Below are 18,912 nucleotides of genomic sequence, written 5' to 3'. Positions count from 1 at the left end.
GTGAGCTTCTTTCACCATTGTCTCTATTTACACAACCATCATACCATTGTTTGTATATTGATATTTAGTAAAAGCTTATATTTTCATATTTGATTTTTTTATGCAACATTATATATATGTTTCTATCCAAAATAATGTTTACAATTGGAGAATAGCTGCACAAGTTGATATTGGAATTTCTGCAAGAAATTATTATCATTTAACAATGTAAAATAGTACTAAGAATCAAAATGATAAATATTAAAATCTGCTTAACCCCAAGTATTATTAGACATGCACAAGTTCAACAAGACACTCATTTAAAAAGAAAATGAAAATAAATAAATATACCTTATTAAATCAACTAATATACATAAATTATTTAAGAAAAATTATTTGGTTGTATTAGCTCTTTTATTTTTTTCCACAGAAAATTCAAAATAGAAAGAAAGGATGAAATAGCAATAAAAATTAAAAAAAGAGATGACTTGGCACTCTCTCTGCTCTCCTTTCACTTGGCACGAGACACCGTACGCTACACAGAAGAACACAAGATTGATGAAAGAATTTCACATCTTGAAATTTCCACATTAGACTGATTCAATGGAGAAAGCAATGCCGAATTTTGATGTAAGAATAAAATCAGCTAAATCACGTGAATATAGTCAATCTAGTAACGACTATTATTTAGTCCCATTTATTATCCTCAATATGCCCAAAAAGTTGTTGCCAATGAGCAGTCGCTTCTTCTGGAGTTCGGAGAGACCAAATATGCGGAGGCTTGGCATTGTCACGAGCTTCTAGTATTTCCTGCATTGGAATAACAACCAGAATACTTACTCATAGTAAGACAAAGAAGATGTTGAAGTTCATCTTTTGGTTCAATAAAATATGACACATTTGTTATCTTTTGGTTCAATAAAATAACAATCATATCCAGGATTCAGAAAGATCTCCATTGGTTATCTTTGTCAGAAATTCCAATGATTAAGAAAATAATATAGGACTCTCTATCAAGCAGAAGATAATCTTTATTTATACCAAATGAGCAAAAAAAAATCATATGGGCGATGATCCAAAAAACAATCACTTTCAATTTTCAATTTGTTGATTTTTCAATCTGATTGTAATTGCGTGAGATAATGAAACAAATTATCAGCTTGCAAGCTCAATAAGTACATAGGAATAACATAACATTACATAGGTACATTAGTTCGGTATAATTTGCCATTTGACATAGAATTTTAGTATGCTCTAATCAATGAATTAATTTAGCAAAGTGAATTTATATAATATTGTAGAACCAAGTTAACTAAACAAGTAATTAATATATTTTAAAACTCTTTATTTTAAATAGTTTCGAACTTAGTGCAAGATGACATTGACAGACTTAACATGAGAATAAATTGACAGAAAAGAAAAAACTATCGAATTTTACTAACCACACAAGTTCTCTTAAAACGACTTCTTACAATACCCACTCAAATGTCTTGAACTAATAAGCTAGTCTCGTATTCGATTTTCACTTAAAGTAACTTCATTGAAGTGAATGTAATAGCGGTGAAGGCTGTGGCAGGGCTGCTGCCAACAACTCTCTTTAAGAGTTTGATCTCAATCTCAAACTGCTCCAACCTGGACTCTAAGTCCCCTTCAGTTACTAGCGCTCTCTGACCAACCGATTTTGAAGCTTCTTCAACTCTTTTCAAGAGTTTAATTTCAGTCTCCAAGTACTTCAGTCTGGACTCTAGGTCCTCTTCCGTTACCAATTCCTCAAGTCTGAACTATAGGTCCTTTTCAGTCACCAACTGCTCCAGTCTGGAATTTAGGTCCTTTTCAGTTCCCAGCGCCCTCCAACCAACTCTGAAACTTCAGCAATGAAGTTTCTAGCAGACAATCATTCTGTGTTTAAGTCGTTGATCTGAGCAAATATGGAAGCATCGTCTCCAGCGTTTGGGGCTCCCACCAGCGCTTCTAGGCGCCTCAGCCTTGGCTCCATCTCTAGAGTAAGGCCTCGGGTTTCTCTTCGTTCTGTCATGTTTGATAGAAATCTCAAACGGGGCTCTGATACCACCTGTCACACGGGCAAATTACACAGCGGATTTTTGACTAACTTTTTCGCCCTTGTGCGGCTTGTTTTGCGTACCAAAACAATCAGCCAAACTCAACACCGAGGTTTATTTCTCGCACAGAAATAAACAGAAAACTCACAACAATCAATAAGTATGCAAGAAAGTAAAAGACTCACAGAATTACGGGCCACGCCCAACTTTATAATATTACGGGCCACTAGACCCACGTTTTCCATCCATCCCAACTTTTTAAAGTTGGGCGTAGCCCGTAATTCTGTGTGTCTTTTACTTTTTTGCATACTTATTGATTGTTTTGAGTTTGCTGTTTATTTCTGTGCGAGAAATAAACCTCGGTGTTGAGTTTGACTAATTGTTTTGATACGCAAAACAAGCCGCACAATGGCAAAAAAGTTAGTCAAAAATCCGCTGTGTAATTTGCCCGTGTGACAGGTGGTATCAGAGCCCCGTTTGCGATTTCTATCAAACATGACAGAACGAAGAGAAATCCGAGGCCTTACTCTGGAAATGGAGCCAAGGTTGAGGCGCCTAGAAGCGCTGGTGGGAGCCCAAACGCTGGAAACGATGCGTCCATATTTGCTCAGATCAACGACTTAAACACAGAATGGTTGTCTGCTAGAAACTTCATTGCTGAAGTTTCAGAGTCGGTTGGTCGGAGGGCGCTGGTAACTGAAAAGGACCTAAAGTCCAGACTGGAGCAGTTGGTGACTGAAAAGGACCTACAGTCCAGACTTGAGGAATTGGTAACGGAAGAGAACCTAGAGTCTAGACTGGAGAATCTGGTAACGCGAGAGGACTTAGAATCCAGACTAAAACACTTTGAGACTGAAATCAAACTCTTGAAAAGAGTTGCAGAAACTTCAAAGTCGGTTGGCCAGAGAGCGCTAGTAACTGAAGGGGACTTAGAGTCCAGGTTGGAGCACTTTGACATGGAAATCAGACTCTTGAAGAAAGCTGTTGGCAGCTCCAACTTAAGATATTTTTAGTAAAAATCGAACCCGTGACCTTTGCCCTCTTAGGCACGACTCTTGCCACTTGAAAATAGGTTAGAATTTGATCTTAGTCTAGAACAAATTCAGAAATTTATTAAAGGTTTGGTTTTTGTGTCTGATCCAAATAAAAAAAATGTTTCCAAATAGAACATAAGAATGACAACGTATAATCTTTAGATCATTATATTTTTTTCCATTGCAAATGGCTCCAAAAGTAGGTGTGCAAAAATTTTGGAGCAAGGCGATTACATAAAAGGGAATGGCGTACCTCCACCACTGCAACTCGTTTTGTTTTCAGAGTTAAACAATCAACAAGAGCCCTCCATTTACCCGAACAATTATCAAAGACACCAAGTCGATAGTACTGCTGCATCTGGTAGACAGGAGCTGGAGAAAAGAAAAAAGAACATAAATTGCCAGTCCAAATAAGTAGAAGATAATGAGATATTTATGATAATAGAATGAATAAACACATGATGAAATTTCAGTGACATAGAAGACTCTTGTTTGATGTGAGTTGTTTGAATTAAATCCAAACAATTAAATATCCCCTCAATTCTTCAATCAAATCATAATTTAAAATACTAAACATTAAAAATATCAAATATTAAAAGGTGTTTTGATCATTTGAACCAAATAATCAACTTTCTCACCAAAGAAGATTATTTGAAATAATCTAATTATTTTCAAATAACCCTACATCAAACAAGCCCAAAACCATAAAACAACAATATTACCTGGAAGATTCATGTAAAGGAAACCAATAATATGAGTATACAAAGAAAGGGTGAATGAATGAGATATATATAGGAACAAGTTTTGTTAGTATATAATCCAAAGTTCAACAAGATACGAACTACTAGTTGGCTAATGGAGAAAATTGTAGTATTATGGCTTCCTAATACTCCCCCAGTCACAATTTATTAGATCATTAAAGTTTTGGGGTGAGTTATAAGAAAGTACAAAAAAGTAAGTATTAAATATATTGACTTTGATTGATATTGGAGTCATTGAAAATTGTTTAGAACTTTATTATTCATTAGTATTATATATTTTCTCTATTTTGTCAAATAAATAGGACCCTTCCATGCAAACAAGAATATAAAAAATAGAGAGAATCTTAAAGTTTTCTAGAAAATATTTCTCTCCTATTTTTCCCACATTTCACTTTTCAGCTCCAACTAGTAAAATGACCAAGCTCAAACATTTTATTCCTTTACCTTATATTCCATTTGGTCAAGTAGACTCATTTGAATAATTTAATTGTGGCGATAATTAACGTTTCAATTTGTGTGTTGCTATAATTTGGATACTGTGTTGCTTTACATCACTTTTTATTTTTAATTTTGAAATGGGAAGTTTTTCTTAACAGAGTTTCTGCCAAGATGGTTTCTATTCTAATAATAGAAACAATGTCTATGCTGAATTTTGAACATGTGACCTTACCGTTGTTAAAATAAACATTGAATTAACAACTTTTCTTTGATATTGATAAATTAAATATTTCAAAATCCATAACTTTGTAAAGAAAAGAGCTTCAAATGAATTAGTATCATTTAGCCCCTTTTAAATGACCCAGCTCCAGAACCAAAATACTGTCATCAGTGAAACTTCAATACCCTTTACTTGCAAGGAATGTCTAAAAAACATTTCTGAGAGTTAGGAGTCAGCTTAAGGGGGCTAAACTCAGTATCAAGGGAAAACCACGGGCTTGTTGTAACATCTCATCAATCATTTTAATCATAAATCAAAATACTATATTTTTTATAACATTTTTAAAATATCAAATATTACAGGAATTTTGTAATTTGACCCAAACAATCTACTTTCTCATCAAACAAGATTATTTCAAATAAACTGATTTAACCCAAATAACCATGCATCAAACAACTCGCATGGCCTTAAAAGTCAACATAACATTCTTTAGCAAAACAACAAAGTGAATAAAAATTATCCCCCAATCATACATACAAATACTTAGGCACAAGAACACAAACAGAAAAGAATGATAGTCATTGAGCCAATAATAGGATTTAAGGATCTTATGTGCCATTTCACATGACTGCGACCGGGAATTGTTTGCTCAATATTTTATCATTAATCACTTTGCTTTTATCGAATCGTTCAAATCATCAACTAGAATGTCAAAATATACAATATTTATTTTGTATAACATTTAAAATATTAAATACTATGTTTACTCTGATAATTTTATCCCAAAAAACTAAATTTTCATAAACAATATTTATTTTTGAAAAAAAAGATTATTTTTTTATAGTAAGAAATCCCAGATCAAACAAACTCTATACTAGAGAAGCAAGATTAGGCATGTGTTGATCTCAGATAGAAACCCATCACCATTTTAGGTTAAACAATGCAACATTTGCCTAGAGATTATATTTGATGGCCTAAATAACCACCTTGATGCATAATACACATCTTAGAGAGCTACATAACCCATTCCTCATATGCCATCAGTTTACTTTGATTTCGCTAGGTTAAATACTTCAATACCCATATAAGTCTAATCTAATTATCAAGCATAAGCATGCAGAGAAATGAGCTTGAAATGAATTAATCCCATTTAGCCACTTCAAATCAAACATTTATGGATCCGTTGTCAAAATTGAATACTCTCTTAAAAGATCATTGTTACACTTCTTATATTTAGGGTTAGAGATTGTAATGGAGGTGAGATATATTTAAAGAAAGAGACGAGAAGGAATGACCTAAGCCTTTAGATGAAGAGCATGGAGAATCTGGTGTAAACTGTATTGATATTTCATTAATCGATTAATTCTTAGTTAGGTCACCTTAAATTTATAATCATAAGGTGCCACCTATTAAAACTACTAAAAAACCCTAACAACTTGGGGGACTAATATAATCAATCAAAGGACTTACATACTATTCAGAGCCCTGATAAATTAATCCTTAACCCTACTAAACCTTACACTCATGTCTAAAAAATGTACAAGAAGAGTTAAAGGAGTTGAGCCTAAGTGTTCTTGACAGTACTCAACTTGTTTCCACCTCAAATTATCAAGGAATAATGACATTTGATGCCAACATAGCAGTTCTTTAACCAAAAGAAAATGTGAACAGTCATAGAATACTCCTCAACAAGACGAATCCGATTGTATAAGGTGTGTGGTTTGAAGGAAGTATGTGAATTCTGATAATGGAAGAAAAAGACTTGAGAAAGCAAATAGAAGAAAAATAGAATCAAAAATTGAAAGAGAAAATATATGATTCAATGTGATATGAAAGGTGGAGTCTTAATTGGGTAGGAGAAGAGACGTGAAATCAGTTGAAAGTCAAATTAATAAGAAGTCAATATAGAATCCCCATTGCAAATGCAGTTACCAACCCTAGACTGGGAAACCATGATCTAATTACCATTATTCACTATATCTATCTCCATTAGTAATCGATCTTCAATCAAAAATTGACGGACAGGCATAAAGTAAGCTAAATTAAAGCTGAAGAGGAGAGAGAGAGTTACGTACAGTAGCAGAACCAGAGAGCATCAAAGCAATTGGTGCAGGATAATTTCCGCCGCGGATTGGAGGCTTCTTTCTTATTATCCGCAGCATTCATGCCTGCACTATCCATCAAGATCGACTCAACTCAAAAAATGTCTGCTTCGTAGAATGCAATCCAGTCCGTCGGTGTGGTAGTCGCCGGCCGGCGAAGTCTTCCTCTTCCTCTCAGGTGAAGATTTTTTATTTTTATTTTTCTTTATGCCGCGTACAAAGCAAAGCAGGATGGAGCAGGAGGGCTTTCATAAAGGTTAAAGAATATAAATTGCAAATCATGGCAATATTGGGCCTCAACCTATTCAACGGACTCATTCAAATATTTATTCAAATATTTGAGATAAAGAATTAGAGACTTCAAATCTTCCATTTCAAAAAATAAAATAATTAGTCAAATTTATTTAAATTATTAATTAATTTTTTACTAATATTATAATTTAATGATTTCTAAGTTTATAAATTATTTTCATTTTATAAAAATAAGATCAAATTATATTTATAAAAATGTAATTATTATTATTTAATTTTATATTTAATATATATATATATAATGATGCTTAATAAAATAAATGTAGGGTGACATTTACGCTCTCACCACAGCTCTAAGCTTATTATATTTTTTTAACATCATAATTATCATAATTATTAATTTATCTTTACTAATTATTTTTATTTTATTTTACTAATTTCACTTTCATAATTATTATTTTTACTGTTTTATCTTAATATAAAAACGTTCAATTTAATAAATGAAAAATTAGACATAAATAAGAGAAAAACTTTAAATTTAATAAATGATAAGTTAATGGGTATTAAACATAAATAAGAGAAAAACAATACAAATATTTGTGAACTTTTATTTCTCTCACATGTTTCTTTTTTACATTTTCGTTTCTCACCTATTCATTTTTTTACTTAGGATTTTGGACGGGCGAAACACTATCATGCACTAGATGAGCGATCTTCAATCCGCAGACGCTCAACGTTGAGGATTTCGAAGTGGAGCGGATGAATTTTAAAAACAATTTCACTCTCTCCTCGACTTGTGGTAAGTTTTCTATTCTTTCTCTTTTTCAAAAAAATAAACAGCATATATCTTACAAACCCTAAACTATTTATCTTTTACAGTTAAAGGGGATGCAATGCTAACTGGAGGATGGTCTCGTTGGACTTTTGTGTTAAATCTAACCTTTGATCGTTGCCAATTTCGAACTAGAGCTGATGGATTTCGAAGGGGATTTCACTCCCTCTTTAGACCACGTGGTAACTCTCAATATCGACACTCCAAAGCTTATATAATAATATGAAAAGTTTACTCAAAGTATGAGCATAATATATAAGAAAGCTAACATGTGTTTAGTTTGAGGGCTTATTTCTTGAATCATAGTTTCTCATTTAGGTTCAAACTGTTGTTTAAAGTAGTTTTTTAGTTACAATTTATTTCCAATTTCATATAACTTTAAATAAGTTTATCATTATTCTTGATCTATATTATGTGAAACTATAATTTATAATCCAAAGTATAATGTAATGACAAAAGTTTTTTATTTCATCTCTTTCGAATTAAAATAATTATTTATAGGTGCACTTTGTTTTATAACAGTTAGACTTACAAATAGTCCGTTTATGATAAATAAGAAAAAAAATAGTTAGTAATATAGTCTATGGTTGATTTTTAGACCTTATTAGTGTAAGTCATATCCGTGGAGGTTGATTATGAATAAAAAAATGTAAATGAATATTAGATCAAAATAAAATTTTATATAATTTGATCCATAATTCAAATTTTAAAGACTATATATATATATATCTAACTACGCTTAATTTTAAATGTTAGAGATGTACAACACAATCTCTCTCCAAAATAATCTACATAGGTAATTTATTTTTCTTATTCTCTCTTTATTTATTTTTATTAATTAATTGTTTTTCTTTTGCTTATCATATATATATATTCACACTAATCATATAATATATATATATATATATTTTTATCAATTTTATTAATGAGTCTCAATATTTATTAAAAAAACGGGCTATAAAATAATAAAGGTAAATAATTATATATTAATGTAATTGTTTTGGTGAGGTGAGAGAAATGTTATTTAATTTTAAAATATTTATTTTTTAAATAAAGTAAAATATATATAATCTTTTAATTTATTAAAAAAGTATAAAATTTATTTATGGAATAATATAATAAAAATTTATATTTATATAAAATTAATGATAAAATATAATGACTTAATTTTAAATGTTGGAGGTGTACAACATTCAACATGCTTTATAGATAATTTATTTTTCTTATTCTCTATTCATTTATCTTTATTAATTAATTATTTTTTTTATTTTCATATATATATATTCACGCAAATCATATAAAATATAAAATTTATTTATGAGATAATATGATAAAAATTTGTGTTTATATAAATTAATGATAAAATTATATATATATATATATATAATTATATATATATATATATATATATTTTAGGAGAAAGAACAGTTTAATATTAACTTTTTAAATATTATTTTATATATATATATTTAATTACGCTTAATTTTAAATGTTTGAGGTGTACAATCTCTCCAAAATGATCCACATAATTTAATTTTTTTATTCTTTCTTTATTTATTTTTATTAATTAATTATTTTCTTTTTTTTTACCATATATAATCATATAAAATATATATCTTTTCATCAATTCTATTAATGAGTCTCACTATTTAATAAAAAAATGGGCTATAAAATAATAAATGTAACCAATTAAAAAATTAGTCTCCATATTTATTAAATTAATTTTAAAATAATTTTTTAATTTTGATGAAAATATATATTTTTTATATTTTTTCTCCAAATTTATTATATAAAACATTATTTTAACTTTTTTTAATTTAATATAATTATATATTAATGTAACTCTTTTTCGGTGAGAGAAATGCTATTTGATTTTAAAATGTTTATTTTTAAAATAATTAAAATATATATAATATGTTATTTTATTTATAAAATTTATTTATGGGACAATATATATATATATATTTTAAGAGAGAGAACTGTTTAATATTAATTTTTTAAATATTAATTTTTAAATAAATTAAAATATTTATAATTTTTTATTTTATTAATAAATATAAAAATGATGTGTAAGAATATATGAAATATATATATAGAGAAGGAGAAAGATAATATATATATATAAATGAGGAAAAAGAAAATAAAAAATTAATTAATTATTAAAGATATATATAATATATATATATAGGATGAGAAAGAAAATAAAAAAGAAAATTAATTAGAAAAGATATATTATTAATATGAAAGAGGAATGAATATTTATTTATTTATAAGACAATATATTTTTTTTTTGTATTATTATAAAATTAATGATAAAATAATATATATATATATATATATATATATATAAATATAATCTATTATATTATTTTATGTAATATTTGAATTATAATAGTAGTTATTTATAAGTATTTATAAAAAAAATTATTTATATATTAATAAAAGTTAATATTAATATATATATAGTTTTTTAATATTTATTTTATTATATTTAAAATTTTATTTAATAGAATATTATTTTATTATATAGAGAGGGAGAGGGAGAGGGAGAGGGAGAGGGAGAGGGAGAGGAAAGAGATGAGACAAAGGGAATGGTATAATAGGAATAAAATTAAAAAAAACATAGTTTTTTTTATCAATTTCATCCAACAAGGTTTATTTGGAAAATATTCAGAATTTATCCAAATAACCCATACATCAAACCCTTATTTGATAAAAAGTAGGAAAAAACTGGTTTTTAAAATTTAAATACTAATTTGCCCTTTGACTTTAAAAGATAGGGTGTAAGTGAGAGAATGATGGTTTAAAGAGAGAAGATAAAATTAGAGAGTTGATAAAATTATTTAATTTTATGGTTGATAAGATGTTTGAGTTTTGGAATAAAAACTGGATTTTATCCCAAAAACCCCTTCATCAAACGAGGCCCTAGATGTATGTTTGCATCTACATGGTTAAACTTTTCATTCCTGAATATGGAAGATTTTAATGATATTATTAAAAACAATTCTGGACATCCATTGCAGTGATTTTCTTTTCCGTCTGACTTTGCTTTCAGGTTCTGTTGATACTTATGGGCACATTTTTTCAAATCCAGATCTTCTGCTACCGATTTTCCTGTTTCCCTATTGCGAACCAATCAAAATGCAGGATTATTATTATATTAATAAATCAAATTTGGATTGAAAGGAAGAGAGAGAACCCGGAACTCGGATTCAATTCTAGGTTCAACATAAACGCCGTTAAACAGAATGTAGAGATACAATATTTAGTGAAGCATACTTCTCTCAAGGTGTCATGTAAAACAGAATGTAGAGATACGGTATTGAGTGAAGCATACTTCTCTCCAGGCGCCATGTAAAAAGTGAAGCATACTTCACTTCAATTAGTTTATATGCATAGAGGTTCATGTAAAACCTCAAACACATCAATGTAAAGACATTTTAGCGTTCATGTAAAATCATTTATTCATTCATGTATGTAAACCCATTGGAGAATGTGGAGAGACTGTTTATAGTGAAGCATACTTCACTCCAAACGCCATATAAAACGAAAATAAAACATACTTCACTGTAAGCACCATGTAAAACGGAAGTGAAGCATACTTCACTTAAAGCGACATATAAAACAGAAGTGAAGCATACTTCGCTCCAAGCGCCCTGTAAAACGGAAGTGAAACATACTTCTCTCCAGGTGCCATGTAAAACAGAAGTGAAGCATACTTCTCTACAGGTGCCATGTAACACAGAATATAGAGATACAATATTGAGTGAAACATACTTCTCTTCAGGCGCCATGTAAAAAGTGAAGCATACTTCACTTCAATTAGTTTATATGCCTAGATGTTCATGTAAAACCTCCAACACATCAATGTAAAGACATTTTAGCGTTCATGTAAAAACAATTATTCATTCATGTATGTAAACCCATTGGAGAATGTGGAGAGACTGTTTTCAGTGAATCATACTTCACTCCAAGCGCCATGTAAAACGGAAGTGAATCATACTTCACTTTAAGCGCCATGTAAACGGAAGTGAAGCATACTTCACTTTAAACGATATATAAAACAGAAGTGAAACATACTTAGCTCCAAGCGCCATGTAAAATGAAAGTGAAGCATACTTCACTTCAAGCGACATATAAAACAGAAGTGAAGCATACTTCGCTCCAAGCGCCATGTAAAACGGAAGTGAATCATACTTCACTTCAAGCGCCATGTAAAACAGAAGTGAAGCATACTTCACTTCAAGCGCCATGTAAAACAGAAGTGAAGCATACTTCACTTCAATTAGTTTATATGCCTAGAGGTTCATGTAAACAGAAGTGAAGCATACTTCACTTCAAGCGCCATGTAAAACAGAAGTGAAACATACTTCACTTCAATTAGTTTATATGCCTAGAGGTTCATGTAAAACCTCCAACACATCAATGTAAAGACATTTTAGCGTTCATGTAAAAACATTTATTCATTAATGTATGTAAACCCATTGGAGAATGTGGAGAGACTGTTTTGAGTGAAGCATACTTCACTCCAAGCGCCATTTAAACGGAAGTGAAACACACTTCACTTTAAGCGCCATGTAAAAAGGAAGTGAAGCATACTTCACTTTAAGCGATATATAAAACAGAAGTGAAGCATACTTCGCTGCAAGCGCCATGTAAAATGGAAGTGAATCATACTTCACTTCAAGCGCACATATTAAGGTATAAAACAAATTTTCCCGCTGCAAATTCTTTTATAATAATATATTTATATATAAACTCTAATATCATTTTATATTATAAAAAATTCTTTCCGGTTCATCTCTCTCTCTCTCTTCAAGATTCTGTCTCCTTTCATGGCAATTCGAATCCGGCTCCCCGTCTACCATAAATTGTTTTGTCAAGAAGATCGAAAATCAGTCTAAAAAATGGTACGTAAACCAAAATCGTTAAGTTTTCTTTGTATTTATGAAACCCTAAGATTACGTACGCACAATGAGGTTATTATTTTGTTCATATTTAGGAAACCTTACTCCGAAAATGTCACGTTCAATGAAAATCCTTCGTATTTAGGAAAACCTACTTAGGGTTAGGTTTAATTACAGTTTTGTATATTATTTCCACGAAACCCTAGTTACTGATGTAGGAAAAACTTATTTTTTTTATTAACGAAGCATAGTTTTTGAATGTGCAGACAACAAACAACGAAATCGTCCCAAACACTATAGGCAAAGAATGAATTTTTTGCCCCAATCAATTATCTATTGAAGATAAAGTATTATCCTCTACAATCTTCACACAAAATGACATTTGATGGGGGTGGCGTCGAAGGTTCTTTGTGGTCTTTGGGATGATGTTAATGCAACATTGGATCTCTTGAAGTGTGTAGCGATTCGTTGTTGTACATATGCGATTTCTCTGTTAGAAATCGCTCGTCGAGTTTTTGTCTTATTTTTGTAAATTCAGGTAAACCATATCTGTAAGAGAGTGTTCATCTTCTTTTATGTTTTTAATCGTCTTCTCAAAGTGTCTAGATGAAGCTGTATGTGTTGTTAAGCAGGTAAAATTCTAAACGATTTTCTCGTATTTTTAGCAAGTACAATGTCGGCTCACACTTGTTAAAAAATATATTATAAAAATAGACAGAGTTATGCTTCTCATCCCTATGTAAATTTAGGATCAAATTTTGTCTTTAAAGTATTTATCTTTGTTCTTAAGTCTGTTTAATCAGGAAGATTGATATTTGCATTCTAACCTTTCCATAATTGTTAACAGTCAACAATATTCTAGACTGAAGCTGATATTCTCTCGAAGCTACACCACCCAAATATTGTGGCCTTTTATGGAATTTTGATATAGCCTATAGCATCATGAAACACATTAATATGGATGTTATCCATGTTCTTGTGCATCCTACACCAGAACAAATGACAGGGCAACAAAAACGAAATTTTGCTGAAGTTGTTGAACATTATGCACAACAAGGACTAAGAACATTATGCCTGACTTGGCGTGAACTAGAAGAAGATGAATACATCGAATGGTCTTTGATTTTTAAAGAAGCAAATAGTTCATTGGTAGATAGGGAAGTAAGTATACTCACTACATCTTTCATTAATTTTTCTTCCTTCTTCTATTTCATATTTTTTTTTATCAAATATAAACATATATCTTCATGTAGACATGTGTCTACATGAATTGTATGTTTCTTGCTGATAATTTATTTTGCTGCTTCGTGCAGTGGAAAGTGGCTGAAGTCTGCCAATGATTAGAGAAGAACTTTGAAATCCTTGGGGTTGCTGCAATAGAAGATCGTCTACAGCTATCTGAAATTGCACATTTGACATTTAACATCATTTATCTTAGCATCTATGTATTCCTTGTTTGCGTAATGTGATCTAGACATAATTGGATGTATCTTCATTAATATTTATCTGCCTTTCCAGGATGGCGTACCAGAGACAATTGAGACACTTAGGAAAGATGGGATAAATTTTTGGATGCTAACTGGAGATAAGCAGAATACTACTATACAGATTGCTCTTTCATGCAATTTTGTTTCCCCAGGTTAGATGATTAAGTTAACTAGAGACACGAAGAATACTCCCTATATAATGCCATGTTCCAAGTTGAAGTTTATTTTTATTAAAAAAGATTCATCTACATGAGAACTTGAGCCTTGACCCCGTGAGGTTTCTTATTTCCTGCTGACTTCTTTGTGCTACTAAGAGTCTTTATCTTTTTATATCAAATATAAGAACAGAAGTAGTCCAAAATGTAATAATATTGTGTATAGTGTGCAGGTATATTATCTTGATAGACAATGCTTGAGGAGTCGATGCAATATATAACTTGGACACAAGCTTTAAGGTTACTCAATTTTGAGCTGGAAAAAGGAGTATATGACATGCAATTTTATAATTATCTATTAAATAAGGTCCACTAAATATGAAAACTATTTCGTAAATATTTTTATTTCCCTGAACTCTCAAGATATGCTTAAGTCGTTATGCTTAAACGACCTCTTTGTCATTCTATGAATGGACTTTTCTCAAACAAACAAACAAAAACTAAATATGGGAAACCATGAAATATCAAGAAATCAACACTTCAGATACTATGTTCTATTGCTGATTAGGAAGGTATTCAAAATAAGTTAAGGAACATGTCGGCAGATGACTTTGTTTCACGTAGTAATACCTTCATTACAGCTGGATTCTTTTTTTTCATACGTTTCAGGCCTTTTCTTTTAAATGTTATAAAGAAAAACAGGCAAGAAATATGTCTACATTTCTATTTGTTTTAATGTATGTTTAAATTCGGGAATTGCTCATGTCCTGTGCTTAATATGTTGTATAAGCTGAATATTGCAAAAAATCATGTATATATAATTTTGTGGGAATATATGCAACTAAATTTCAAGGAACTCTTTGCGTTCTACATCTTGTTATCAGCTGTAATAACAGGACACTTCTTGTCTTCCTTTCTTGTTTGCAGAACCCAAAGGCCAGCTTCTTTTAATTAATGGCAAGACTGAAGATGAAGTTTGTAGAAGCTTAGAGAGAGTGTTACTTACAATGAGAATAACAAATTCGGAACCTAGGGTATGGTCTTGACAGCATATAATTGTTTTCCATATCAGTTTTGCATCTAATCTCTGTTACGCTCTTACCATCTTCTTATCATTTATGCTTGGGGAAATTCTTATTTGGGACTTGAATTTATAATCCTTTTTTGTTAACTGAAAGGAAACTGATTGAGGATGAATTTGTTTCATCTTTGTGGAAGTAAATCTGATGTATCTACACATATAATGCCTTCAGAATTGGGATACTTAACATTTTAATGCAATTATTGTGGTGTGAGGCTATCAAGGTATGCTCACATGTCAAGCATTGTTAGTAAGGAGTTGGAGGTGCTGTTTTGCATTGCATAGTAGTATTGCTGATGCAAGAAAGCATTCATGGTATTTCTGAATGATGTAAGCAATCTGGGGGTGCAGTAAATCTATGTTATGTAGCTCAGTTACACAGTCCCCATCATATCATATCAATTAATCAGGGAGCTTCTATTGTTAAATTCATGGATATATAGGTGTCCATTTTCTAGCTAAGAAGGACCTAATACAATTTACTTATTCTATTTCTTTTGGGAGCTTTCAAATATTTTTTTGATGTATTAATATAGGAAGCAGGAATTATTGCCCGATAAGAAATCTGAAACAAGTTATAGTGATAAGAGAGTATGTCCTTAACTAATTAGAAGAAGATCAGCTTTGGTGCTAATAACTAATTTGTGATCCATAACTGTAATAGGGATTACATCCTTAATTAATTGCTTTTTAGTTACTGTTTTGAAGAACTTTGTAATTCTTAATCAATTAGGGTCGTAGATTTTTGCCCATTTGGAAACACTTTTTCGTTTCTGGAGCTTGATCTGGAGTTGGTTGGGTATGAGGTTGGACGAAAAAGCGTCGATAAATTTCCTTGAAAACGTTGATTTTGTTAAGGTCTTGTCCGAATTTTGATTTAGATGAGTTAATGTTATGCAACATTACTTAATTAGACATATATTCACAAATTTTTTAATGTTTTCCATCCAAATCTAAGACACAGTTCCAGCTCCACGAAGTGTTTCTAAATGGTCTAAACTCATTCACTGTAAGATATGATCAGTTTGTATGATGTATTGTTGTATTTTGCGGATAAATGTAATTTGTAAACACCAAGACTAAAAGTTCATTTGGTTAACATCTGATGCTCCTCAGGTTTCTTAAACAAAGCAAAATATTATGGACAATGTCATAAATTCCATTTTTGAAGTAGAACATTCTGTCTATCCGTTCCTTTTTTTATACTTCTATGATAATTCTTTACCAGCCTTATTAAACAAGCTCTTGTTTTGCTAAACATGATGTGGCTTTTGCGATTACGTTGCATGCTGATGCTTCTGAAAGAAGCAAAATGGAGGAAGTGTCAATGGTGGCACTATCTGGGTGTATTTGGCTACAGGCTTTTGTAGTTGCAATAGAGACCAAGTAAGTTATTATAGGGACTTGGGTTACTTTTTTATTTCATTTTGAACAGAAGATAATTAGTTATTTAATCTTTTAATGATGATTGAATAATTTTTCTTTGGTAGCTCCTTCACAACATTGCAACATTTGGCGGTATGGGGAAATCTTGTTGGGTTCTATGTGATAAACTAGATTGTTAGTGCTATTCCTTCGTCGGGGATGTATACCATAATGTTCCGTCTGTGTAGACAACCATCTTATTGGATAAGCATTGGGGTAAGTCTTGGAAATGATTAAAGGGTCATTTTGTTAAAATATATAATAATATTATTATTGAAGTTATAAGATGATTGGGGGCGTATTTTAGCTGATAGTTGGAGCAGGAATGGGTCCAGTGCTTGCGTTGAAGTATTTAAGATACACATACAGACCGAGTAAGATTAATGTTCTTCATCAGACAAAGAGGTTAGGAGGGCCGATATTGTCCCTTGGAAGTATAATAGAGGCTCCTCAGGGAAGAGCAACAAATGAGAAAGATATGACACCTTTGAGTATAATAACGTCACAGGCGAAGAACAACAAAAATCCAGTTTATGAACCGCTGTTGTCAGATTCCCCAAATGCCACAAGAAGATCTCTAGGGTCGGGGACACCCTTTGAGTTCTTTCAGACGTCACAGTCTCGATTATCCTCTAGCTACTCTAGAAACTGCAAAGACAACTAACTATCTAGATATGAAGAAAGATACCCTCCCCAGCAGTTTAGCAACTGTTTGCTGCTGTTGAGGAGGATGAGAAGTCCAAAATTTGTGTTGTTTTAGGGGTAAAATATTTATATTGCATCCATAAGTCTGTAAGAAATATGACCTGTTATTGGGTCGATAGGAGCCTGCATGTTTATTAGTTAATAATAGAAAAGGTGAAAAATGCTATAGCTAATTTTGTATGGATGTACGAGTAAAACCATTGATTATTATTATTATAAGATTGATTGATGACTGACTGGTTATTATTATTATGGATACATTTATTTTGGGGGTGAGAAAAGTACCCAAGTATGAGACTACATTTCTATCAAGGCATTTATTATTTATTATTCACATGCCAATTTACTCATCGTACAAACGTTTTATCCAAGGATCACACTACATTATCATTTGCTAACAATAAAGGCAAAATCCTTCTCTTCAAGACAATCTCATAGAAGCATATGTAATCAAACTGCGCATGAAATGCTTGTTCATCTAATCTTTCATCTTGTGTAATAAAATTGTGAGTTTTCTACCCTAAAAAAACAATAGAGAATGTTGTGGGCTTGGGAGCATCCATCCAAACAGAGAGCCTAAAATGGTCCTTATACTACTACAAGTAAAGCCCTATTATTGGATCAAGAAGAAGTCTGAGCTGATCTCAATCTGTATGTATGGGTGAAAAATGGTCATTATTATTATCATGACAACAAAATACAATTCAATGGGCAATAATACAGTTTATCCAAACCCTCCAATGATACAACAAATCCCCCCAACCAAACCAAACCAAACCAAAGAATTTGAGATCAACCTATTTCTGCATGCTACTACTTCTTAATTGGTCTCAAATAAATTAAACTGTAAGTTTTTTTCTTTCTAGTTTAACATATCATCATCACTTGTATTCTTGAATATTCGCATGTCCTGTTGCCTGTGCATGGTCCACAGCCTCCTACATTTTAATTTATTTCCACATCCACCACCACAAGAGAATCCCCATTATGATTTTTCTTATTATGGAGATTACCTTTCAAAATAATAATGTAAGAAATTTTTGGCATATAAGGGGAGGGGGGAGGAGGAGAATTACCTTTTGGCCAATGACTCCAATCTGGTAAACCCCACATCTCAAAGTGAAGTTGGCTGTGTTGGTGAAACTTCTTTTCCTACACAAGTAACTCATCGAGTAGATTACTTACCATGCATGCTAGCTAACACCAAATATTGAACCAGACTAGACCAAACCAAAGCATCATAGTGCAGTCCATCATAAATCAACATCACTCTCTCTCGATAGTTCTTTTCCTGCCAAAAAAGAACCATGAGGATAATATCAATAATACACCCCCTGAGCCTTCATGCCTGTCAAATATATACCCAAACAATCACATGTCCATACAAATCACATCTTGTGGTTTGGATGTCGTATACTTTATCTTCAATAGATATTTAACTGAGGCAAAAAATTCATTCTTTGCCTATAGTGTT

The 18,912-nt window shown here is 31.3% G+C and overlaps 2 protein-coding genes across 2 annotated transcripts; one reads left to right on the top strand and one right to left on the bottom strand.

Moving 5' to 3' along the window:
• Positions 1 to 182: 182 nt before the first annotated feature.
• On the bottom strand, positions 183 to 6,822 carry LOC124912480. Its single transcript, XM_047453110.1, has 3 exons — positions 6,568 to 6,822; positions 3,327 to 3,445; positions 183 to 789 (listed from the first exon to the last, which is right to left on the bottom strand). The coding sequence occupies exons 1-3, from the start codon at positions 6,671 to 6,673 to the stop codon at positions 667 to 669; spliced, it is 348 nt and encodes a 115-aa protein (XP_047309066.1). The 5' UTR covers positions 6,674 to 6,822; the 3' UTR covers positions 183 to 666.
• Positions 6,823 to 16,810: 9,988 nt separating this feature from the next.
• LOC124912605 (phospholipid-transporting ATPase 2-like) lies at positions 16,811 to 17,433 on the top strand. Its single transcript, XM_047453251.1, has 2 exons — positions 16,811 to 16,949; positions 17,041 to 17,433. The coding sequence occupies exons 1-2, from the start codon at positions 16,893 to 16,895 to the stop codon at positions 17,395 to 17,397; spliced, it is 414 nt and encodes a 137-aa protein (XP_047309207.1). The 5' UTR covers positions 16,811 to 16,892; the 3' UTR covers positions 17,398 to 17,433.
• Positions 17,434 to 18,912: the final 1,479 nt, after the last annotated feature.

Source organism: Impatiens glandulifera, chromosome 8 (genome assembly GCF_907164915.1).
Source record: "Impatiens glandulifera chromosome 8, dImpGla2.1, whole genome shotgun sequence".
Classification (NCBI taxonomy): Eukaryota; Viridiplantae; Streptophyta; class Magnoliopsida; order Ericales; family Balsaminaceae; genus Impatiens; species Impatiens glandulifera.
This window is presented reverse-complemented; position numbering and strand designations above follow the sequence as displayed.

Coding starts and splice junctions, on each gene's coding strand:
- LOC124912605 (XM_047453251.1), top strand. CDS start 16,893: ATGTATACCATAATGTTCCGTCTGTGTAGACAACCATCTTATTGGATA. Junction 16,950..17,040: donor CTTATTGGATAAGCATTGGG/GTAAGTCTTGGA, acceptor GGCGTATTTTAG/CTGATAGTTGGAGCAGGAAT.
- LOC124912480 (XM_047453110.1), bottom strand. CDS start 6,673: ATGGATAGTGCAGGCATGAATGCTGCGGATAATAAGAAAGAAGCCTCC. Junction 3,446..6,567: donor TGCTCTCTGGTTCTGCTACT/GTACGTAACTCT, acceptor TCTTTTCTCCAG/CTCCTGTCTACCAGATGCAG. Junction 790..3,326: donor AACGAGTTGCAGTGGTGGAG/GTACGCCATTCC, acceptor ATTCCAATGCAG/GAAATACTAGAAGCTCGTGA.